This window comes from Cinclus cinclus, chromosome 1 (genome assembly GCF_963662255.1).
Source record: "Cinclus cinclus chromosome 1, bCinCin1.1, whole genome shotgun sequence".
NCBI lineage: Eukaryota > Metazoa > Chordata > Aves > Passeriformes > Cinclidae > Cinclus > Cinclus cinclus.
Window position 1 is genome coordinate 138,937,052 of NC_085046.1, and position 24,851 is coordinate 138,961,902.

General features: G+C 41.2%; 1 protein-coding gene across 1 annotated transcript in view; it reads left to right on the top strand.

Annotated features, from left to right (window-relative positions):
• DEPTOR (DEP domain containing MTOR interacting protein) overlaps window positions 1-24,851 on the top strand; it is a 75,211-nt gene that overhangs the window by 33,750 nt on the left and 16,610 nt on the right. The window contains exons 5-9 of the mRNA XM_062491381.1: window positions 273-451; window positions 15,062-15,247; window positions 15,877-16,011; window positions 19,110-19,180; window positions 19,804-19,908. Of these exons, the coding sequence (XP_062347365.1) occupies window positions 273-451; window positions 15,062-15,247; window positions 15,877-16,011; window positions 19,110-19,180; window positions 19,804-19,908 (676 nt within the window). The remainder of the gene's footprint in view (window positions 1-272; window positions 452-15,061; window positions 15,248-15,876; window positions 16,012-19,109; window positions 19,181-19,803; window positions 19,909-24,851) is intronic.

Here is a 24,851-nt window from a genome sequence, read left to right on the forward strand (position 1 = left end):
TAGGGGAAATTCAAAACCAAAGAATCTAATTTTCTTTTAGGGGACAAACAAGAAAGCATTAACTTCACATAGGGATATAAAGCCTAAATTTCTTGACTAAGCAGTTTTAATTCACTTCCTAAGTAGACTGATAGCTTGAGGAAAGATTTAGTAAGTCAGTGAAAGCTTCATATACGTTTTCTTGATATAAATGAAATTTGCCAGAAAAGATCTGGAACTGATTTTCTGAAGAATCATTTTCCCTACCAATTTCCCCCCCCCCACCACACCAGGCTGATGAGTTCTGAAAATACCCTTCTGCAAGCCAGGGAAGAGGAAGGAGTCAAGTACGAGCGGAGCTTTGTAGCATCGGAGTTCATTGAGTGGCTGATCCAGGAGGGAGAGGCTGCGACGCGGAGCGAAGCGGAGCAGCTCGGCCGCAGGCTTCTGGAGCACGGGATTATACAGCACGGTGAGAAATCTACTGCCAAGCAGCAAAAGCTACACTTACTGTAGCACTTTCTTTAGCTCAGATCAAGTGGAGGGGCCCATGTCTTCCTGATCACAGTATATTTAGGTTCTAAATAATTTCAGGTAGCAGTCTAAGTAACTTTATTTAGTAGAAGGGTGGCTTTTTTCAAAAGGGCATTGTATTAGTTCTTAAAATGCTTCCTCAAATGCAGGATATTGCTGGAATGTTAAACTTATAACAACTAAAAATTTGAAACTAATAACAACTTAAGGATGTGCCTAAAAATCAGTACTCCTACACTTGTAATAATTAACTTGTAGAACTTGCTAGGTGCAATATGTGTAATTGAGTTAAATAGATTTGTAAGGATCAAATAGGGATTAGAGCCATAAATAAGCTAAATTCAGGATGCAGGATAAAATTTTCAGGGTCTGTGTATCTCTTTACTTGTAGGCAGAACAGAGCATTCAGTCTGATGCCAGAAAAGCAGCTTTCCCTCTTGGGCATGTAGTAGAGTTACTACAGAGTAGAGTTGGGCAAGAAAGAGGATGTCACTTTTGGTTGAAGTGTCACTGTACTTGTCCTGGTGGTATAACTTCTTTGAGGCACGAATCAAATACTTCTTCAGAGTCCAGTATAATGTGTCTGGCAGACACACCTTAACCAAGAGGCTCCTTCTTTTAAGGGTGGAGGAGACAGTTTTCTCTCTTAACTGGCCTGAGTGTGAAGAAATTAACAGCCCTGGCACAAAAACCCATTTTACATGTTGTCATTATCTGTTCTCAGTGCACATTGCACTGTGACCAGGCATTTCCCACAGAAGTGGCAGTGCCTCTGGGAACGGGTGCTGACAGATGACAACAGAATGGCAGACGTTGTTACCTACATTACTTAGTGCACAATAGGAAAATAATCAGATTCTGGTGGTTCAAGTGTTGCATCAAACCTAATTCTGACAGAGAACAAACTGATGATATCAGCAGGCTGTTAGTACACAAGGTGCTAGATTGACTAGGTTGCTTGTTATTTCATGAGAAAACCTAGTTTAAATGAATAGAGAAAAATGGGCATGTAAGCGGCCTGCACAGTTGTGTCATGGTTCTATGTTAATGATAACTTGCAGTTACTAGGAGCTACTTCTGAATGTTTACAGTGATCAGCTTCCAGTTCTATAATTACTTCTGTGCTTCCTATGATTTATAGTGTGCCAACTGCTCAGAGCTTGATGGGCAGGAAAAGTATGCCACCCCTGCTCTGGACAGCAGCAATGATTTCATTCCTATTTTTATCTGAATGTTTTCTGTGTATTGCGTATGTGGTAAACTTTCCTTACTGTCCTGGAGTCCCAAACCAGGACACTTGCAAAAAAAAAAAAAAAAAAAAAAAAGAAGTGAGATTTATGCTGACACAGATATTCTTGCAGAGAAAATAAAGGCAGGACTTAACATTTGGTGCAAAGCTGGGTTTTCTTAGCTACTGGAATCTTTGCAGAGCTAAGAAAGTCAGGATGTGGCTTTTCTTGCAGATCAACCATTATTTCCTTAGCTAAGGCAAATGTTCAGCAGGGCATGTTTACAGGGAAATAATTTTGCCCCATCAAGCCAGGTTTCAGGGGTCATTCCTGAGTGACACTGGCCCTGCTCCTCTATGGATAGCCCTGGCCAATCTGCAGGTTTATCCCCTGTTTGTCATTTTCTTGTAGTCAAGAGCACATGCAACATCCCCTCTTTGAAAGAGATTTGCAACTCATGAAGTAAAGACAGAGTTCTGGGAATTAGTTGATTGCTGAGGAAGTGGTCTTCTCACTTGTCCATATCAGGTCATTGCTGCAAGGTATTGTCACATTCCTCACCCAGTTTTAAATAAAAACATAACTGAATGGAGATTTCACAAGGACTTGATGAGGATGCTGGAAGTAAAGTAAAACTGAAAGGTGTTCTTGTGATTTATCTTTCATGAGTGAACTTGCTTTGTGCACACTTTCTCCTTTGTGAAAGGAAATTTTATTCATTTCACTGCAACAATTTTTCTACTGTTAGGAATATTGATGAAAAGTACTGGCAGAATTAACATGGAGCTGTTTTGGGGTTCATCTGAACAACTGAGTATGATCTGTGCACATTTAAGGTTCTTGTAATGCTGGCTTCCTCTAAGAAGGGAGCTTGAAATGAGAACTTCCAGTACAGAATTAAGGATATAAACTGTGACAAAACAGGAGAGGTATTCACTCCCCAACACCCTCCTACCCATCTTACGGAGTTCTAGATCCAATTAAAAGACAAAAGAAAGCTATTTTTCTATGTCTTAGTACGATAAATTAATTTCACCATACTGTGCTTCCTTTGTTTTGTCTCTCATCAGCAGTACCAAAATGTCACTTGACACTAATTGGCATCCTTGTTGGCAGAATCAGCAGACTCTTGACTTAACAGGAGTGGAGAATAAAACATTTCCTGTCCTAATAGCAGTCTTTTCCCAGCAGTATTGTTTGATATCCACAATATGGAATAAAATAAAACTTGCTGTATTTTCTTATGAACTATTTATTATCCTACCTAATACCACTGAAAGTAATAGAAATAGATGCATCAGATTGCCAATCTCAGTAGTAATTTTCCAGCCACGACCAATTATGCAATGTCTTTTTACTAATACTGACTTTCATTTCAATTACTCAGAGAAGCTCTATTCTGCAGCTGAGGCACTGTATTCAAAATGGCTTCCTGACACATTTTTCTTCACTTTAATTGGTCAGACACAAGCAAGGTTTCACACAGGAAACAAAGGCCGATGTTAATTTTAAAAAGGAAAAGAGTGGTTTAAGAGGAATTGCATAAACGCTACAAAAGCATCACATTCTCAGTTTTAGAATAAGCTTCCTGATCTCTTTAGACATGAAAATGATGAAATGTACTTAAGTGCTGAATTGCTTCCTGCCAAAATCTCTCTGGCCCACACAAATCACTGGGATCAGCTCTATTGGTTGGAGTGTGGTGCTAATAATGCAAAGTTGTGGGTTGGATCCCCATACGGGCCATTCATTTAAGAGCTGTACTCAATGGTTCTTGTGGGTGCCTTCTGACTCAGACTATTTTGATTCTGTGAAATCATACCCTACAAACCACCATTTTCAAAAATAGGACCCAGATTTCCTTTCCTGTGTATTGGTACCCCCATGTAATATGGAGTAAAGCCCCCATAGGTAGCAGGGAATTATGCATTGTGCGATTCTTGAAGGTGGGTATTGGGATTGTAGTTCCTGGTGATGCACATACAATAAAGGCAGGGATGAAAGATGCACAGGACACATTTCTCAACTGTAGAAAAGCCCATTTCTAGTATGTGAGGTATGTAGATCTTGACAATATTAATAGATAGAACTTTCCTCCAGGAGACTGGATCTTTCTTAGTTCTTCATATGGGCATGGTGGGACAGATTAGCTGCTGTGGTCAAAATTTACATGCAGCAGAAGAATTTCTCTGCCAGCTGCCAGCTCCCAGGTAGATCAGGCCAAGGCAAGGATGGACAGTAAGAGCACCCACACATAGTCACAACCCTTTCTCCGTCTGGAAAACATAGATACTGAGATGTCCAAGGACAAAAGAGGGTGTTCATAGAGTTCTTTCTGGAGTCATTTTCGGCTCATATTTGCTTACAGCCCTTGCTGAAGAACTTTGCACCTGCAGCCACAACTGCAGAGCGTTACTGACATGACAGGCAGAGTCTTCCTGTCCTCCTCCAAAGACTCATTGGGTATGAAAGCTTGAGGGATGGAGAAACATCTGCCTCCCTTGCAGAAATTTTTGTAGTCTGGAATCTCCAATGATAAATAGTTTAAATTTAAAATCTGGTTAATACTGTTAAGAGAAACCAGTGCCATTTTAAGACAGCACCTACAACTTGCACAATGAATATTTTCATTTCCTCCATGGCAGCAACTAAACCATAGCTCATTCATGAATACTTTTCAATATATTGTGGAATGTAAGCACACAGGGATTGCCTTGTACAATCCACAGATGGTGCCATGGGTGCTGCCAGCTGAGCCTGTGAGAAATGGGAACCTGAGCAGCAGAACTCATCTTCCCATGCCAGGTCACATTCTGTCTCTTTTCTTGTTGTGGTTTCCCAAGCTGCTGCTGACCTTCAAGTCCATGTGCTTGGTGTAATTTCTTCCCTGACATGCCCCCAGCACCTTCCCTGAGCAGTGACCACAGCACAGTTCAGCATGAAACGTTTTGCATGGCTGTCCACTCTATTCCAGGGGATTGGGATGTGTATTCCCAGACTCAGACCAGCAGCAGAATAGGTATGGTTTGCTTTCCTGAATGACTGAGGGGTGTAAGAGTGTCTTTTAGAGATGACAGCCTAGCATTTGTCTTCTTTGGAACATGTGGTATACCTGGACTTCAGTAAAGCCTTTGAGAGTGTTTCCCGTGGCATTCTGCAGAAAATGTATTCCTGTGGTGTGGATAGGTGCACTCTTCACAGGGCAAAAAATTGGCTGGATGGCCAAGCCTGGAGTATTCCACAGGGCTCAGTACTGGGGCCAGGACTCATTATTATATCCTCCTAATTATCTTGATTATGGAGATCTTTATCAAGGGATCAAGGTCAGCAAAGGTGACTTTGTGGATGACACCAAGCTGGTGGGGAGATTGACCTTCTGGAAAGTAGGAGGGATCCACAGAGGAATCTAGACAGTCTGGAGTGATGGTCCAACATGGATGACATGAGGTTCAACGAAGCTGAGTGCCGAGTCCTGCACTCGGGTCACAACAACCCCATGCAAGGAACCTCATCCAGCACTCCAGGCTTGGACATGAGTGGTTGGAAAGATGCTCACTGGAAAAGGACCTGGGGGTGCTGGTTGACAGTGACTGAACATGAGCCAGCTGTGCCCAGGCGGCCAAGAAGGTCAATGGAATCCTGGCCTGGATCAGAAACAGCTTGGCCAGCAGGACCAGGGCAGGGATTGTGCCCCTGTACTCAGCACTGGTGAGGCTGCACCTCAAGTGCTGTGTCCAGTTCTGGACCCTTCACTACAAGAAGGACATTGAGGGGCTGGAGTGTGTCCAGAGAAGGGCAATGGATCTGGGAAAGGGTCTGGAGCACAGATGAGGAGCAGCTGACAGAGGTAGGAGTGTTTAGCCTGGAGAAAAGGAAGCTCAGGGGAGACCTTGTCCCTCTGTACAGCTCCCTGAAAGGAGGCTGGAGCCAGGTGGGGTCCGGCTTTTCTGACAGGGAACAAGTGACAGGGCAAGAGGGAAAGGCCTCAGCTTGCACCAGGGCAAGTTTAGGTTGGGTTTTAGGAAAAATTTCTTCACTGAAAGGGTTCTCTAGAATTGGAACAGGCTGCCTAGGGAGCAGTGGAGTCACCATCCCTAGAAGAATTTAGATGTGTAGATGTGACACTTAAGGATGTGGGTTAGTGGTGAACCTGGCAGTGTCAGGTTAATGGTTGAGCTTCATGATCTTAGAGGTCTTTTCCAACCTAAATGATTGTATGATTTTGTCAGTGCTAGGATTTTTTGATTGTAATAAAAATGTAGTAAGGTGTCTTAGATATTATATCTGTGTCTTCGGCCTCCACCCTCCTTTAAAATACCTTTCAACTTTAAAAAGTTTTATTGAGATAATTGCACTTGATCAGACTTGGTGTGTTCAAGGTAGACACGTGTTCTGCTGTCTTAGCACATTAGCAGGTGCTTATCTGCTTTCAAGAGTTAATCTTTTATCTGCAAACTCCACTGTGCAAATTACTTTCTGAGATGAAAACAAACACTTTGTGGTGACTTACTGAGAACAGTAAATGTTGACATGTGTTATGTCCCTGTCTCTGCAGGAAAGTCTTATATCTGTATTTAATTTTCCCTATTCTTTGCAAGGACTCTGTACCTTTACACAGCAGAATTTCCTTTGTGAATATGATCAGTGCATTTAGTTTTAAGCATCAAAGACACATGATGCAATTGAAAGTTTGTTATAACTGTGGAAGTGGATTAAATGTCTAAAAAAGTATTATTTCTCTTACTTTTGTTGAAAAGCTTTCCACCTCTTCCAAAATTGCTGTGAATAATGAAGTATGTGCTGCTATATTTACCTTAGGTGTCCAACTGCTTATGATCAGCTGATTATGATTCACTTACAAAGTGAAAACTTGCCATGTATGTGAGATGTATTCTTCCTTCATTCAAGATTTCTCTTTGGAACCTGTTTCTTGGAAATATCAACTGCAGATGGCAGTTCACAAGTATCATTTAAGCATACCATAAATCCTTGACTTAATTGATCATAGGCATTCTTCTCCAAACTCAGCACATATTTTTAAAAATAATTTTTCTAGTTGATCTAAAACCTGAATCACATCAGCCCTTAAATATATCCAAGCTTTCATTATGCTGAAAATGATGAAGCATGATGTTTTTACAGATGAAGCCTTGATTTATCCCAGTAGAACACAAGCCTTCAGTTAGTCTATGTTGTCCTGCAACACAGCTTATTATAAGTCCTGTTGCCCTCATGCTGGTGCCAGGCAGAAGCATTTAGTTTGTGTGGCAGCTCTTCCCTTCCAGTGTCCCCATGCACAGGGACAGTAACCTCACCCACAGTAATTCAGCTGCTTATGCTAAATCTGGAGACCACTTTGCATATTTTCATGATTTTGCCCCTGCAAGAAGTCAAAGAATAAGAACTTTGTATGTAATTGTATAAACCTCCGTCTCCTTACTCTGTCAGCTTCTCATTGTGCTCTTCCTGCAGTTGTCTTTATCTACAGCAGGAATTGATTTAGTTTTTGAAAGAGCCACATGCTCTATGCTTTATGCAAGTAACATATGAAAAATTATTTTCTTATTAACTATTCAATTTTATTTTTCTGACAGAGAATGGGTTTCAGCTTTTGATGGCTGCAACAAAAAAAAAAAAAAAAAAAAAAAAAAAAAAAAAAAGAAAAAAAAAGATACCCAGATGGGCCTTTTCATCTTCTGCTTCCCTTGCTATAGACTGTACTTTCCATACTTTATTTGGAAGCAAAGAAAAGCAGTTGGCTATGTTCTGTAAACTTACTAAATTAAAGATGATAAATCCTCATCTACAAACCAAAAAGACTCATGAAATATGTGTGATTAAACACTGGCTTTTTATGCTGGAGTAAGTAATGTGTATTTGAAAATATACTGCAAATAGATGGCAAACTGGCTGGAAAGACAAAGTGTATATTGAAAAGTATCTGCATACCTATTTTAAGGCAGCAGAAATAACATGTCAATGAACTGATCAGAACATACAGCCTTAATAAGAACACAATACTCTGAATTTCAGTTCCCAAGGAACTTTTTACAGTTTTCTGGTGCTTTAAAGATAGTATGAAAATTGTCTAGATGTTTTTTGGACTACATGGTTGTACTACAGTTCATTGAAATAACTCAGAAAGCCCTCCCTAGTTATAGCTCAGAGAGCTGTACTTACAGCACAGCTTTTTTCTAGACCTACTTGCAGTTCCAGGATCTATTTATTTCTGGACATGCTTACTGACTTTGCCCTTAGTAGGATGAGCTGGAACAGCTCTCTGGATTTTGTATTGCAGAGCCAGAATCTGCCTTGCAGTTCTATACAAGGGGATTAGTGGAAACAAGAGCAGTTCAAGCTGAGATCCATTGTGTGTTCAAAGTGAATTCCTTGTAATCGAAATAAGAAAAAAATACAATTTAGTACAGCTGCACTGCCCAGAGTTTAACATGATAGTTGAATACATATACAGGTGGGCTTATCTATGGTCTGTGTAGCATATAAACATTCATAAAAGGTGGAAACGCAAGTGTTGTGTTTATGCAGTGCAGGGAATCCAAGACCCAAGATCCAGGGCCCTGTGCTCACTGAACATCTGTAGTCTCTCTCCCTGGATTTGTGGGAGATCCAAGCAGGTGGAATTCATCAATGTGTAAAAGGAAACTAATCTGAATAGGTGCCATGATTAAAATGCATTTGCAGTGCCAGATAAGCAGAAAAACAGGAAGGCTTTGAGAGGAGTGGGAAAAGCATTGTCCAGTGCTGAATAAAGTGCCAGCCACACGTGTGTCGGTGCAAGGCAGAGTGGAAGAGGGGCAGCACAGGAGTGGCTGGGTGGTGTGGCAGAGATGGGCAGTGTGGGGTGAGGACTGGCTGAATGCTGTGCAGCTGCTCCATGCAGTTTGTTTAACACTGTAGTAGCAGGTCTCAGCAGCTGTCGGTGTTTGCCAAGCCCACGGACTCACCACTGCTCTCTGAAAGCCGAAGTGGACACACACTTCCACTGTTTCTCTGGCAAGGGACCAAAACTGGGCTGGCCAAAGGCCTGAGGCACAGAGGAAGCTGGCTCAGCAAGCAGTGTGCTATCCATAGAGAGAGAGGCATTTTTTAAAGGAACTCGTTTTTTATGTGTTGGTTTGTTTCCTTCCTTTTTAAACACTTTTCCTGCTTTGGAGAAGGGAGGGAGAAACCAAAATGACATGGGGTGGGACCCAGACCCTTCCCTGGGCACACTTTGGGAGCAGGTGGAAGAAGCTCCAGCTGTGCTCTCCTTCAGATAACCCCCCAGCCCCTGCCAGCCCCTGCAGCCTGCCAGTGTATGTCTCATCATCCTGCATTTGTGCTTGGCGTGACATTGCTCTTTGGGGGTAATATCCTGCCTCTCCAGAGGTCAAAACTGATATAGTCATCTGTGACTTACTATATGAAGGCACAGATTATTGCAGCCAGTAATAGTGAAGGTCTAGAATTATCTCCTTCAACTTCAAACTGCATTTCACATCACTTTAATAGAGGAAACAACCTTATTAAAAAGATAAAATGTACTTTTGAATAGAATGGGTCTGCTGCCTTGTGCAGTCAAAGACTTTGAAATGTGTTGTGCACTGCTGGAAAGAGTTCAGTGCTGCTTTTGTCTTTAAGTGGAGAAAGATACAACATATTCACACTGAAAAATTCATACACTGCTCATGTTTTATAGCCTCTTCCTCTTAACCCTAGCACAAGCACACTCTCACACAAACAATCACACACTTCAATGTGTCCTCTGCTCTCCTGAGAAAAGCTGCTCATCTGGCTCCTCATGGAATTTTGATCTCCTTCCCACTGCTCCCTCAAAATGGAACAGCCGTTCCCTGGCTCCAGCCACGAGCTTGCTTGGTGACAGTGTTGTTTCTGGGGACGTGCAGAGCAGCTGGAGTGGCTCACTGGATGTGTCCTACTGGGGACTGCAGCTTTCAGCTGGTAGGAGCATTAATCACTGCGGTGGAGATGTACACAGATTATCAGCGCTAAAAATCATGGGGAATTGAAGTGGTGGGAGGGATGTGGGGGAAAAGCCAGTTATGAAAATGGCCTGATTTTTCAGGCATGAGTCATACCATTTATTAAAATAGGCTTTTGTACTTCCTAAAGCTTCCTCAGTCCTATGAAATCAGTGTAAAGCTAGTATTTCTATCTCTGCTGTGCATCAGCCTCCTTGAAAAAGTGGAAAAGACTGAGCTCCATGCAGCTCCTGGGATTTTATGTCAGAATCAGAAGCTGAAAGAAGATTTGCATGGATGTTACTATTTATATTTTATGTATCTGAACAGAAACTGTGAAGCACCAGGAACAAGAAGCACCAAAGCTGCAACATTAAGTGCTCCCAAACAGAGAAAATCCAAAATAAATATTGTGATTTTTCTCATCTTAACAGTAACATAAGTGGTGAATGAACAGCCAAAACCCTTGCAAATGAAATTTGCAAACTCTAGGGGTAGATGAGACAGTAAACAAATAATTGAACTCTATTAATTAAATGGTCATTACCCCAAAAGAGGTGGGGGTTTTTGTATAGCTAATGGTGTAACTACAAGGCAGCACATCTAGGAAATGGGAATACAGGCTCCACTCATTGCTTTGGAGCAGTGCTGTGCGGGGAAAGGAGGATGTGCAGGGCAAGGATTATTGCCATTTTATGCTATTTGTGCAGTGCAGTAGTAATGGTGGGCCTGAGATGTACAAAAAGAACAACACCCAGTAAGTAAAGGGGAATGAGGTTGTAATTGTGGGTATGCAGTTCTGATAAGTGGATTTTTAGGAAAGATAAAGAAATTCCAAAGAGGACTCCAGGAGGGCTAAAAAAGGTCAGAATTTAATGGGTAATATTTATTCAGTTGATAAAATATATGTTTGAGCGTTGGCTTCATCTCTTTACAGATTTGTTTGCGAAGATTTTTTACCAGATCGTATGTAGCTTTCTAATGAAGTTGTGACAAAATCCAGGGATTAGCAGCTAAAGTTAAGCAAATTCAGCTTTGAGTTGAATCTTTATTTTCTGGCAGGGCAAGTGACTGAAGGCTTGAATAGCTTCTAAAGGGAAGAGTAAAGTGGTCAATAAATGCTTTAAAGTATGAGTAAGCTAAATTTTTTATAAGATTAAAAGATACTTGTTAAATTGGAATTTCCTGGGAGAAATTCTGTGGTCTGTGCATGTGGGAGATTAGAATGGCAGGTTATTACCTTACCTCCAAAGATTGACATTGGTGAGTGTATGTGAGTGTTGGTGCCTTTCCTTCCAGGACAATAAATGCTCTTTATGGTTTTGGAGATTTCCAACTGCCATGTCTTTACTCCCTTCAGTGCATTTTTTCCTGTTGCATAAGGTGCACATTGTAACATGAACGTGTTGCCACCTGAACAGCCCTGAATTAAATTGGAGCAAGAAACATGAAATCACCCCACCTTGCTCTTTGCATCACCCTCATAAAGTACAAATGCACGTCCTGACACTTATCAGCCATGGCTTGACTGTTAAAGACAAACTTATATGGCTGCCAGTTTGTTTTTCTATGCTGCACTATGAAGGGCAGTGAATTAATTCAGGAGTAGTAATGTTAATCCCTTTCTAGAGCAGTAGCTTCCATGAGAGGTACCGGGAACAAGAGTCTTGTCAGCTGCCACAGGTTTATCTGCTGCTGCTTCTGAGTCAACACCCAGAGGTAACAACCTCTAAATTACCTTTAAAGAAACTGCCCATGAGCAAGTCTGTGCAACCCTCTCTGCATGCTGCCATCGGTTTGGAAAAGATTTTCACTCCCACTTTGCTGCTTGCAGCAAAATGTGGGCTGCTAAAGCAGTTGAGCTGAGCACCCGTGACTGCACCTGTACCTCTCACCAACAGCTAGCAGTGTAACAAACCCAGCCTTCTGTGTGTGCTCTGCATCCAGCATTCACAGAGTTGTGATTTACCAAGGACAAGGGCTCTTGCCTGGCTCTGGCTGAAAGTCAGTCACTGTACCCGAGGAGTGCTTCCAGAGACAGCCAGCACCCACATCTGCCTCCCCCTCCTCAATCTCTTCCTTCTGATCCATGGTCTGGAAATTCTTTCTTTCCACACCTTTCCAGATACACTCATCCTTAGGCAGAGTCACAGCCTGGACATTTAATCACAAATCATTAATAACTCAGATGATTAAAAAGAAAAGAGCCCCATGAGGCACAGTCATAATTTGGGTGAGAGACTTTATCTGATGATGTATGTACAAGGAGGCAGTCTGAGCTATATTGCTCTTATTTATATTTTTAGCTTCTTTTTAAATATGTAAGAGATTACATGATGTTAAAAACACATGATATGTGAACTGTTCTTAGAAATGAGGGGGTTAGAACATGAAAGCCAAGGACCATGCCAAATTCTATACTGATGCTACATGTCCTGAGCATTTTGGCTGCAAATACTTTGTCGTGTAAATAATATACAAATACTCTCCAACAAGCAGTCATTTGACTTAGCTTTTCCACTGGCACTCATTTATTGTATAAAAATTTACCCTTCTATGGACTGAAATAGTTACAGCAGAGATTAATTACTTCAGTGGAAAACCTAAGCCTTGCTGTTTTTATTACAGAAATATTAAAATATTTAATTAAAAACAAGTATTGTTATTTTAAAATATGTTCAGTATAATAGAATAAAATTGTTTACATTATCTAGTTTCATGGTCAGTAATTCTTGAAGTTCAGAATCCTTGGCAATGTCTGCAGCACAAGTGTGTGTTTATCTCTGATTATCATAAATTTTGAGTACTGTCAGAGTACTTCAGTTAATCACACAAACAACAGAATATTTTTTGTTTAAAATGGTGGCTTCATAATATTTAGCTTGACTCAGAAACCCTTCTGATATTTCTTACATTGTGAATGGTTGGCCACAGGAGTTCTATTTCCTCGGAAGCATCTGTGGAGCCCTCCTTCATTTAAGATTATGAATCGCAATAGTGCTGAAAAAGTAGAGCTTGTCTTTTTAAGATTGAGTTTGAGATGGCCTCATTTTTTTCTCAAATTAGGTTATTCTAATAATGTTTTAAGATATTGATAGATATTGCTACTTTTACTTATTATGTCAGTGATCTTAAAATGAAACTGGTAGCTGCAAACACCTACATACTAACTCTGCCTCTGATAGCAAATCCTTTGGGGGATGTAGGCAGATTGCCAAATCTCTCCTCCTCTACTTCCGTTCTTCAAAAATAGTGATTGTTAGTAAGTGTTTAATAGCATTGCATATGATATGTGTGCAAAATTGGGAGCACAGCAGCAGTGTGTGCCTGCAATAATTAATGTGTCAGAACACAGCAACTAGTTACCTGTGATGCTAAGTTGGATTTATCAAAGCCATTTTGCATCCCTGAGGACACAACAGATTCAGCATCAAAAGGAAGCAGACAAAAGCCAAGTGGCACTGTCTCTTCCAAAGATCTTTGACAGAACTAGGCAACCTAAGGGATGCCTTACAGCCTACACCATGCAACTCTGGGGCAGATGGCCTGAGTAGCAGCTTGGGCACCATCATGTGCAGTTCAGAAAGCTCCTGTGTTCTGATTATTCCTTGCATCTCAAAGGTAGAAGTCCATTTGTGCAGACAGTGGTATCTCTGACAAAGACCCAGGCAGGCAAGAGACATGCTTCCTTGCAAGATGGTCTGACCTCACAAGGCAGTTTCTGCATCCACACAGAGGACTGTGCCCTGAGGATCATATCTAGGACTGGCATCTTTCTTGTTGTCTGGGTGACTTGACATCCCTGGAGAAGATGAATGGACTGAGTTTTTTCCTCTTTGAGGTTATTTCTTCAGCTCACAAACATCAAATGACTTACTGGCAGTTAATGTGTAAATACAGGCTATTTTTCAAGGATGTCATGTGTGGTGTAATTCTTTCACGAAGAGTAACGTGAGGCACAGGGAGGTGTTCAGAAGGGATGAGAGCAAGACTTGTCAGGGATGAGAATGAAAGTAAAGCAGGCTAGAAGGGCTCCAGGCTCTCTGGGTCTTGTGTACCTCCTTGGATTCTGCTGGGTTTTGGACCTCATGTGCTGGGCAGAGCAAAGAGCAAGGCAAAATCCTGTGTCTGCAGCAGGGGGCTAAGTGACTTGAGACATGTAATCATAGACTTGACTGACTCAGTGCATGCCTGTACTGTTGTTTATACTTTACACATAAATATCTATTGCCCGCTGGTTCTTACAATTCAATATTGCAAGAAATGCAATTTATAAACTAGGAAAATCCAGAACCTGGATTCTTCATTGAAAAGGTCAACTGTGGGAAATTATATCTGTGGAACATGATCACAGAAGCTGGGTGAAAATTGAGAGAAATGCTGCTAAACACCTACTGCTGCTATTTTAGATGCTGCAGTACTGATGCAGAGAGTACTCCAGAGAGCTTTCCTTCTTTTCCCTTTTCTTTTCAGGACCTGCAGGAGTCAAAGCACTTTTGGGACCTGGCACAGACCTCCATCCAACTACTGCATTTTTCATCACAGTGTCAGTGGCAGTGAAGATGTAGATGTTATAGTGATGTTGCACTCTGGGAGTAGGCTTAGTGCTCCTGCTCTGACAGCAGCCTGGGGTTTGCTCTCAGTGTCAATAGAGGTTGCAATTAAGATTCTAGTTCGTTACATAAGAAATGATTTTTGGCCAGGTGCCTGTTCCCAAACCTTGTGTATCCATGCAAAGGGTGGAAGTGGCCTGCAGGAAATGTCTGGGACACAGTGTCTGTGGTGAACAAGACAGAGGAAATACACAGGTCTTGATTCTTTGCTGCCCCGTAGCTCTGAACAAGGTAGTTGGACCGAGCTCCCGGGGGCTGCCCTAGACTGATGAATTTACACAAAACTTGACCTAAGAAGCAAAGTCTGGTCTGTAGCGACCAGCAGCAGCAAGAGGCGTAGAGAGGAATCGCGCACAGAGCTGGACCATTATGTAACCAGTCACAGAGAGGTAAAGCACTTGTATTTCCACTGGGCAATAAAAAGTGCATATCATTAATCAAAGTAGTGTAAAAGGTCAGTGTAAAAGATAGTAGTGTAAAAGGTTCTCAGCATTTGTCACTACAATTCCAAGTTTGTTATTGTTGTTATAAGAAGTGTATATGGAAGCCACCTGTGTGAAGCTGATCACCTTCCTCCTCTTTCTGAGGCTGCACAGGGGAAGAGGAAAGCTCCGAGCATTGCATCTTTACAGCAGGGTCTGTAGTGTGCCATTTGCACCTTGGTAGGCTTGGGTTTCTCTGTATGCCTACCAGGCATAAACTTTGTATCCATTTCTTTTCCTAGTGTCCAACAAGCACCATTTTATGGACAGCAACTTGCTCTACCAGTGCAGAATGAATTTCCGCCGGCGGCGGCGATTAATGGAGCTCCTCACTGAGAAATCTCGCTTGATGCCAGAAAGCCATGACAGCCCGTTTTGTCTGCGCAAGCAGAACCATGACAACAGGAAACACACCAGTTTTCTCTCAGGTGACTCATTAGTTATACCGCTGTTTGTAGAGTGACTCCACGGAGTATTAAAAAATTGATTTTGGACAAGGGGTTTCAGTGTTAGAAAATAATGAAGGGCTGAGTATCATATGTCCCTTTTCATAGGGATTGTCCATTCACTCATTTTACCAAACCTATAGCTCCCTGGGTTGTATCTGTATCAACAGCATTTCAGATGCTGATCAAAATTTGGGGTCCATGTTCAAACTGAAATGGTTAAAGTCCCCCAAATTCAAAGTAATTTGTCATACATTCTGTGGGGAGTTTTCAAGAACATAGAAAGTGAGGGGAAGGGGCCCTGCAACATTTGTGTACAGTAATATCTAGTAAGAACTGAAAAGAGGGAAAGGAAAACAGGAAAAACATGGTTCCCTATATTGAAATGCCTCTTAGAAGACACTACAATAGGAGCAGTTCAGCCATCCTGTTAGTTACAGCATTATTCTCATGTAGTGTCTCTTCTAACAATGTAGGACACACTAACCCATTCCCAGTGTTACCAGTAAAAGCATGGCTTGTTGCTGGATTTTTTCTTTAAAGGAAGCAGGGAAACGGCTCAATAACTGGTACTGGTTCCATTTTTCTCTTTGTTTTCTCTCTGCTTGCAGTGAGTCCCACCAAGGAGATAAAGATCGTGTCAGCAGTGCGGAGGAGCAGCATGAGTAGCTGTGGCAGCAGTGGCTACTTCAGCAGCAGCCCAACACTCAGCAGCAGTCCCCCCGTGCTCTGCAACCCCAAATCTGGTGAGCACCAGCATGGCTTAGGATGCACAGCAGCCAGGGTTCAGACATCACTGTGGGCAGAAGGCGACGTGAAGAATGCCTATCATCACGCCTAAGCCTCTGTTTCCAAGAATACATTAAAAATTCACAGTGTCACAGGTTTTGTAGGCCAGAGGGAACTATTATCATCATCTAGCCTGAAGTCCTGCTGAACACAAGCCAGATGTCTGCCTCCAGTAATCTCAGCATCAAGTCCATAATTGTGGTTTGAGCTGCAGTTTATCTCTTAGGATGACATGCAGTTAGAGGCCTAGATTTGCCTCTTCACTGCCAAGCTCTGAACCAATTCAAATCTCCTCCTAGAAACATTCCTTTGGTGCAAGTCAGAGGAGAGTTTAACCATCCAGTGACTGCTTGAGCTGCTATGGAAAACACCTCTCAGAAAACAGAAGGCTCTAAAAAAAACTGAGGCAGCATTGTTTCAGCCTGTCAGAGATTATTTGAACATTTTAATTTGTCTTAAGTCTTACACTAGTCTGTTTCAGAAGGTAGAAGTAGTGTTGAAGCTTATTTTCCTTTTGAAAGGATTTCCTATCCCACGCCGGAAGGTTAAACACACCCATTCTTCCACAGTTCACTTAAAATTGTTTCTTACTGTAACATCTGGGAAGGGAAAAACAGACTAAGATAGATATTGTTTCAGCTTCTCTTTTTCCCTCAGAAATAGCCCTGAATATCAATCAGGGCCCCTGCTTCCCTTTGAGTTCCTTCTTATTTCAAATTCACCAAGTCTCTGCCAGTGGTGTGGGGAGTACTGCACAACAGGGTAAGGCTTCAGTGGATATGTGTAATCTCTGCTTTCAGAGGGATGCTGGAATTTGAAGTGATTACGAGAGTGCGTCAAGCACTAGGTGAATGCTGTTCAAAACATTGACCATTTACTCTGGAGATGAGTGAACTAAAGTGTGTTTCATTCCTGCTGCGCAGAGTGGCCATCAGAAAGGGAAGGATATTTTCCCTCTCTCTCCTTTTAGCACATTTCCTTCCCTCTGCTTAAGCTCTGCTGGGAATTCAGTATGAAGCTCAGAACAAAAATAATTGGAAGGACTCGGTAGGATTATATGCTCGGAAGCCACAACCCCCTCCAGCAGACCTGCTGCCCAGCAGTGCAGATGCTGTCAGTTCTAGTGGCCACTGCATCCTCGGAGCATGTTGCTGTTGGGTGTTCAGCACCAGCTTCCAGTATGCTCACCCCTTCACTCAAGGGGCTTGCCCCTATGTAAAGGGTGCTACAGTATCATGTTTTGGCAGAATATCTCTCAGGTATACTTTCCAGAAATGCTCTGGTAGCTTTTGTATGGGGAGCTCTTTGTCCCTAGTGCATTAATTACGTCCTGGAAATTTTTCTGGGACAGATAAAACAGCATTCATGTGCTATCCATAAATGTGTATGTTATCTGAAGTATGCCAACTATTCTGTTCATTTATGGTTCTGATTTTATATGAAGTGTCAGCCCATGAGTAGTGAGAACAAGTTTATTTTAATGCAGCTGATTACACAACACTGGAAGAAAAAGAATAGGCTGACGTTGCTCTTGCATAAATTTTTTAGAATAAATTTTCCCTTAGGACTAGTTTTCAAACTGTGAATAGCTTTAACAGACTCATATTTGAAAGAAGACAGCAATGGGCTTATAAACAGTCTGATTTTTATGAATTATAAAATTACTGGCAATGTAGGTTATTTCTCCCAGAGCACAAGTACAGATCCACACGCATAGGTTAACATAAGGCTGTCAGATGTAAATGTTATGAGGAGTTCTTAATCCTCTGCTGACTATAAGGAGACTTTGTTCACAAATAGCTTCCTGCTATCCAGACCCAGAGCATGTTGCTGAACTACGTGCTAATAAACACAAGGCAGAGGTATTTGTCAGACGAGCTCTCTTGCAGGCAAGCACTTTAAAAACACCCAGGTCATGACTTGACCAATCATGTAGAAAAACAATCATCAAACAAAAAAAAAATTCTTGGAGGTATAATGTAGGGAGGCACATAAGAGAGCCCTGCATGGATGATTTACCTGATTCTGACTTGTCAAATGAGCACAAAATCATTCCGTTTTTTCACATTGACCAGACATGCTCTGTGAAGTGTAACACTGGCTAAATGACAGTTCATCAAAATGCATGGGAAAGTAAAAAAAAAAAAGGTATTGGTTTGTCTGCTAGAATTCTCCCTACTCCCATGAATGTTATTAAGAAACTCAAGAATGTCTTCAAATACCATCTGTGAGAAATTTTGTCTCCCACCTGTGACTGAAAAGACAGACAACATCAAAATTATTTCTCACTAAAAGAAAAACACCATAATATTAAGGGTGAAGGAGGCAAATGGGGTGAACAGCATATGTTTTTACATTGTCCTTTGTCTTTGAAGCATTTATGGACAGATAAAAAACGGTACACAGGATGGTATTGATTTGATCTGGCAGAACTTCAAATTTAATTTGTTCAGAGGAAAATTATGCCATTACATAGGAAGGCAATGGGGACCTGCAGAAACTTACTAGTATTTCCTTTCATTTAAATTCCCAGACACCTGTAAGTTACCTTGTCTGTCCCTGGATAAGATAGGAATTATAGATCTGTGCCTACAGTTGCAGAAATCTCTTGAGATAATTCCTCACCCAAGAAGGATTTTCTTGCTATTCAATTCTGTGATTGAAACCCAACTCAGATGAAATATCAGAGAGCACCCAACAAGCACACAGTGAGTTGTGAAAGAAAGCTGCTCTGTGCCAGGAAGGTTGGTCACTTGTTTCAACACTGGACACAGGAAAAGCCACTTGTGATTTTTGTGGTAGTATGTAGGGGAATTTGATTGCAGACAACAAAGTCTGTTGGCTAAATGCCCCAGTTTTCCAAAAATCTCATAATTTATACTCAGAGTTATTCTGCTGTCCTTGGTTCTCTTACTGCTTTCAAACAAGTCTGCAAGAACTCAAAGCATGTATGGGAAGCGGGGCCAAAAAAATGTATTCCATCATGGTATCTAATTTATTAGGAGAAACTCCAGACAAATATTTTTATTGAATATTTGTTTCTGTACCTCCACAGTATTAAAGAGACCTGTGACTGCTGATGAGCTCCTGATGCCTGGAGCCCCATACGTTAGAAAAACTTTTACGGTATGTCTCCAGTATATTTCTTTATTTTCTGCATGTTGTATGCATAGGGAAATCCAAACAGACATTTTCAGATGGGATAATTAGAGCTTATTTGTAGTTGCTGAGGTTTATACTTTGAAATCCCAAATACCATTATCAGTACTTCCACAAATTTCAGGTCTGATTCAGTACTTGGTTATTCTGTCTTTATGCCAGTGTGATACTTAAAAGGGTGTAAAATTACATTAAGCCAATAACGTTAGCATTATATAAACTCATCTGGACTTGGTGCTCTTGCTCCTCAGGAGTGGATCACCTACCCAAACTGAAGTACTCTAGCAGGGTCTTTCTGTATGATGGGACAGAAAATTCTACTCACAGACATTATTAGAGCCTTTCTTTAAAGACATTGTTGAACCTAGTCATTGGAAACATAGCTTTTACAGCCTCCTAGTTCAGCAAAAAAACTTCATTAAAATAAAGAGGAAACATTTGAACAGAGCCTTTCCCATGAGTGACATAGCAGCCTGTACTCTGTGTTGGAAGTACAAAGATGTTGAAATTACATCTTGGACCATTTAGAAGTTGCCTCCTTGAATTTCATGGAGCTGTTTGAAAGTGACCATGTCCTTTCCTTTTTCCAGATTGTTGGCGATGCCGTGGGCTGGGGCTTTGTGGTGCGGGGGAGCAAACCCTGCCACATCCAGGCTGTGGACCCCAGTGGGCCAGCAGCTGCAGCTGGGATGAAGGTGGGTTCTCAAAATGGGATGATTTCCCAGGGAAATTTGTGCTGCTCGGTGAAGGTCTTGGGCTGCCTGTACTTGGGGAGGGAGAGGTGCTTTTGTTTCCAGTGTTGAGTGCCTTTGTCTCAGTTTCAGGCATTTGTGGGCAGTTCTCTTTAAACCCCCTCCTATTTTTTTCTTCTGTCCTTGAGATTCTTTTTCACATGAGGCCTGATTATCCTTTTCAAGTTGCTTTCTTGACCTTTTCCCTTTTTGAGGTGGGTTTTTCTTCACGTGGTAGCTGTTTTTGGTGGTGGTGGTGGTGTTAATTTTTAATGGATTTTTTCTTTTTTTTAAAAAATTTTCATGTCTTTTTTCAACTCTGCACAATTTTAGCTTCCCTCTTTGCTTTACATTTATGTGACTACTGGTATGCACCTTCTGGACTTTGCCTGTATAGGAACAGGCAAAGTCAGACATACCTAGTGAAAGTGAAGGTAACATAGCCCATTGTTCAGTGTAAAGCGGTTAAGATTCAAGACAATTTGGAAAGAACAATAGATGATACTCTCATAAAAGAGCTGAAATAGCTTCATAAGTGATTTAAGAATCAATAAATACACATTCCACTTCTAGCTTTTGCACTGCAATGCAGAGACCATTGAGTTACCTGTGGGCTTGGATCACATCCTGAATATATCTGTGAATTAATCTCTGCCTTGTAAAAAGAGAAAAATAAAGACAAAGTATTATGTTAATTACAGATAAAAGCAAGAAAATTAAGTTAGCTGCAACACCTTCTCCAATGACCTGAAAGATTAAACTACCCATTTATGCCATGCTTTATTGTACAGCAGCAACACAGATGAGGGTACCAGGTATATTCCACATGTACACCAGTTTGCCATGAATTTTGTCCATCCTTCTAATTTATCTCTCTTTCCCATCACACTCATCCCAGTTGTCTCTCACTGTCTATTCACACTTACCAAGGTGGAGGCCACAGCTCCAGGGATGTACATCCTGCCTTCTGCACAGTGCCAGACCTGCCATGGGACCCTCCTTAGCAAGTGCAGGACAGGGGTTTCTGCTCTCTGGCTGCTGATTCTTTTTTTAATGGAACTTTCAAGAACATATTGTCTTTGAAACTTTTTTTTTAGCACAGGTAAGCAAAACCCATGGGACAGGGAATGGCAGCTGCAGAGCTTGTTGGTGCATGCAGCACCCAGACACAGCCTGCTGGCAAAGAAGCTTGAGTTCTGAGGGAGCTGGAATTTTTAAAATATGCTTTATGCAACACCTAAATACAATATATACTTAAAATTTTTGTATTAATAGTATAATTTTCAAATAATGTTCATGCCTAAAATTTAAGGGGCCTAAATTTAAAAATTATTTATTTATTCATTCTTATATTCTAGATCCTGAACTTGGGAGTTTAGTATTTTACAGCACCTTTTATTCTCTGAATATAGAAGCTAGCTGTAGAGTGGAGCAATTCTGAAACCTGACTTGTAAAAACATCACTGTGGTGTCATATATGTGATCCCATGGGGTTGCAGAGGTCTACCTGAACCATGCAAGAATGAAGAATGCAAGATAGTTTACTGTCCTTAGAGTAACATACAGTGCTGTAAAACTGGAATATATTGCCTTGATTTTACAGAAGGACAGATCTGATTTTTTTCAGAGCTGTTATATTTATATGAAACAGTTTTTCAGAGCAGAATTGCACACAAAAATTGGTATATGAGATGAGCCCCTCTTTAGACAGAAATATTATTGCTCCATTTTTGGAAAGGCTGAATACCTTTAGCCAAGTGAAGAGAGGGTGTTTTTCTTTGAAAATAAGGGCTTTTGTTAGATGTTCCCATGGCAATACATATGTAAATCATAGTGCAGTATTTGAAATTTAAAAAAAATCTATGCCACTTAATCCATCTGTTTACAGAACTTCTCAATCTGGAAAATTTAAAGAAATAAAATGACAGGCTTTAGATGACAGCTCCTTGAAATGAAACATTCCCCTGTGTGGAAGCTACAGGAAGGGCACTTTGAAAACAGGCTGTTGGGCATGGTAACTTCTGGTGGGCTGGTGCAAGAGGCTTTTGTCTGCAAAAAGAGTGCTACACCAAAGAAGTGCTAACAAGGAAAGTTGGCTATGATGAAAAGGGCAAGAATTTGAAGAAGAGCCAAGCCTTGGTGTTGCAGTTTGTAGAAAAGCTCTTGGCAGTAGCAGCAGGGATTTTCCTCCTAAGAAGATGCATCCACTATAATTGTTTTTAGAGTGTCTTTATTTGTAAATTTTGTGATTTTGCACTTGCCTGTTTTGGAGAGCACTATTTTCCTGTCTTTGCATTATGCTGGACATGCCCTTGAGAGAGGACTGCTGCCTACAATCTCATTGTAGAACCTTGGTTTGTGCATTTAAAATCCTATCATGTTTCACAGAAAGCAGTAAGCATTGCAGGCTCAGGCTACCTGCTGGACTTACTGGTGGCTTGTTTTCAGTTTGAGCTTGTCTGGGCTCTTGGCCTGGTCCAGAGTGCTGTGAGATGGGAGTCTGAGTAGAAAACTCAATGAGCTCGGGACAGAGCTGTGACTGCCTGCAGTGGCTGTGGCTGGGACACGTGGGCTCTGTCACACACGTGCACCTCAGTGTGGCAGCACTTGCCATCTCCTTATGTGTGACATCCTCTTCTGGGGGAATTTTCAGACAACTTATTTCTGACAAAATCCCTACTAGCATGATCTGCTGAAGATGTGTGAGAGGCTATAAGCTTTAGGACTTGATACCTCTTCTGAGGCTGGTAAATAGGATTACCACTCACAGTCTGAAGTTTCAGGTGTGAAGCTGAGAAAAGAAGTCAATAAATATCTAGTCAATTAGCTTTATTAAAGTATTTTTGGACCTGTTTTGCTGAAGTGTGCTTGCCTGTGACAGCGTTGTGAGGAGAGTGGTTGCTGTAAGTGCATTAACAAGTGGGAGCTGGAGGCGATGCCTGGCTATGAAAGGAGTCAGTGTTGCAATGTGTTCTTCTAAGTTATTTGCAGCCCTGTTTAGTTGTCTGCTGTCGTCAGCAGTGCAGACAGGAACAGCAGGATTTTGAACTTCCCAGGTTGCTTTAATATTAGTTATTGACTGGCTGAAAAATCTTGTTCTCTGCAGATGACAGTGCTGCATATTGCAGGATGTCAGTAAAACTAATTTTCTTTTTTTTTTCCAGTGATTTATTCTGTAAGTTAATTTCTGTTTTAAACATGCAAGTGTTTTTTTGAAAAGTTACAACTTGACTTCAAACTAGTGACATAAATTATGCATGACACTGTTATTTAGTGTGACATAACTGCAACAGAGTGTGATGGAACAAGCAGACCTAGCTAAGTATGAGGCTTGTGAGAGAGACAAATTAATCACTCATTTTGCTGATCATCTGTTCTTCCTACAGGCTGGAGAAATCAGTGCCCTACTAAAACTGTTAAAAGAAAGCTATCTGATTCCTTAAACTGATTCCTACTTAGCAAATTAGTACTTATAGCTGTTACACCTAAGGTCCTCAAATCATACAAATTGCTAGTGGCTGTTCAAGCTTTTCAAGCCTAGTTCTTCATTTCAGCAGCAGGGAGTCAGCAGCAGGGAATTTGAAGGACTGTGTGCTGTCACTGGTACCAAAGCTTTCTGTTTGGAGCTCAGCTTGGGAACTGTAATGTGCAGCCAGGACCCTTTCAGCATGGTTCTGCTCTCCTGATCTCTAAAAGCTGGCACAGGGAGGAGATCAGCTTTATAAATTTTCTGCCTGTGCATTTGTCTTCTGCATTCACAAATTATTATTTCAGGTCCAGTTTCTCAAATTATTTCACTAGCAGAATAAGAACTAACTCTCGAGTGTATTTGAGTTGCCACTGTGTCAAGAAGCCAGTGGTCACTTTATCAAGATCATCAAGTCCATTTCATGCAATCAAAGGAACATCTGTACTATCTGATTAGTCCAAAGTATTCAAGTACTGCCACAATAACAACATATTACAGACTTCTGACATGGAAGACTAAAAGGCACACATTATAAGTGTCCAGTGGAGTGAAAACCAACCCCAAACCATGTGATGTCAGAGGAATTGCTAATGCCTTATATTCCTGCAATTGGAAGAAATTTCAACAGTGACGTTCTTGTAAAGTTGAACGTACCTCAAGATGCAGAGAAACACAAAACCCATTTGAAGGTCCTTGCCAACCCAACCTCAAACATGAGGATTGCATAACTCTTTGGCAAGCAAGATAAGTCAGTCTAAAAATCCTTCAAAAAACCCTTTCCCCTGGAAAAAGTGTCCCACATCCAATTTCCAGTCTTTTACAAGATAGTGGGAAAGGTAGAGAAGCATGGATATTGTAGGTGAGAAAGTTATTTGTAACTCCTAAAGGCACCCTAATAGGAGCTTAAAAACTGGGATTTATATTGTATCAATAAGGCACAAGGTACATGGCTCCATTTACCGCTCCCCATAAAATTTAGGAAAAAGAAGACACCTCAGTGTTTGATGCTGGGCCTCCAGCCCTTCAAAGTACTCCAAGGATGCTTCAGTGCTAATTGAAGGTATCTGAAGAGTACTTTCATTTTTTCATGGAATTGAGCTTTAAATGAGAAGATGGAGTAGGCTTGGATAAATATTTATGCTGTGCACTAGCATATGGTGTTTTTGAAGCAGATGCAAATCAGTCTTAGAATTCGTATCTTATACCAACATGTTACTAATTGTAGAAAAGCATAAATTACATGAGTTGCCATCTGTTTTCAATTACACCATGAAAACACTGAGGCAGGTTGGGATTTTCCTTTAGCTCTGTTATCAGCTCGCTGCCGAATTCGATAATTACATTAGAGTGAGTTGGGAATGGATGTATTTGGTAATGTAAGCACTCAGAAAAAGTTGCTGACAAACTGCTTTCATAGCTTGTCCATAAATAGAGAAGC